General features: G+C 49.4%; 1 protein-coding gene across 1 annotated transcript in view; it reads left to right on the top strand.

The window, feature by feature from the left end:
- Positions 1-503: 503 nt before the first annotated feature.
- LOC137968247 (uncharacterized) overlaps positions 504-852 on the top strand; it is a 411-nt gene continuing 62 nt past the window's right edge. The window contains exon 1 of the mRNA XM_068814859.1: positions 504-852. This exon is cut by the window's right edge and continues 62 nt beyond it. Within this exon, the coding sequence (XP_068670960.1) occupies positions 504-852 (349 nt within the window).

Genomic DNA, 852 nt, shown 5'->3' with positions numbered 1-852 from the left:
AAGAAAGGAGACCTCACTGAATGTGATAACTATCGCGATATATCCCTGCTCTCCGTACCAAGCAAAATCTTATGCAGGGTGCTTATTGACAGAGTGAAGAGCGGTGTGTACGAGATGATAAGGCAGGAGCAGGCACGGTTTCGATCTGGAAGGGGAGCTTCTGAGCAAATATTTGCTCTACGGAGCAGCCTGGAGCATTGCCAGGAATGGCAAGCACCAGTGTACATTAACTTCGTTGACTTTTCAAAGGCATTTGACTGCATCATCAGAGAGCGACTTTGGGACATTATGGGGCAGTGGAAGATGTGGAATCCTTCGTGTACCTAGGTTCAGTACTTGACAAATTTGGTGGCACAGAAGTGGACATCAAGAGGTGACTAGCACTAGCTAGAATTGCCTTCACCAGACTTCAGAACATCTGGAGGTCAGGCAGATTCACCCAGAAGACCAAGCTGCGCATCCTGAACTCAAATGTGCTGTCCGTGCTACTGTATGGAGCCGAAATGTGGAGAGTGACAACAGCTGATCTCAACAAACTGGATGTGTTTCACTGCACATGCCTGAGAGTGCTGAGGAGATTCTGGCCTAACCATCTTAGCAACAAAGAGCTTTATGAAGCAACAGGTAGTACGCCGGTATCAGCCCTTGTACGAGTGAGAAGATGGCGATGGATAGGACACATATTGAGGACTAGTCGTAGTAACATCTCGAGGACTAATCTAACGTGGGCACCTGAAGGTAAAAGGAGGCGAGGCCGGCCGAGAGAAACGTGGAAAAGAACTGTGGAAAAAGAAAGGAACCAGCTGGGATGGCATTCGTGGGGGGCTGCGGTCGCATCGGCGGCAGACCTGG

This window comes from Montipora foliosa, chromosome 8 (assembly GCF_036669935.1).
Source record: "Montipora foliosa isolate CH-2021 chromosome 8, ASM3666993v2, whole genome shotgun sequence".
Classification (NCBI taxonomy): Eukaryota; Metazoa; Cnidaria; class Anthozoa; order Scleractinia; family Acroporidae; genus Montipora; species Montipora foliosa.
This window is presented reverse-complemented; position numbering and strand designations above follow the sequence as displayed.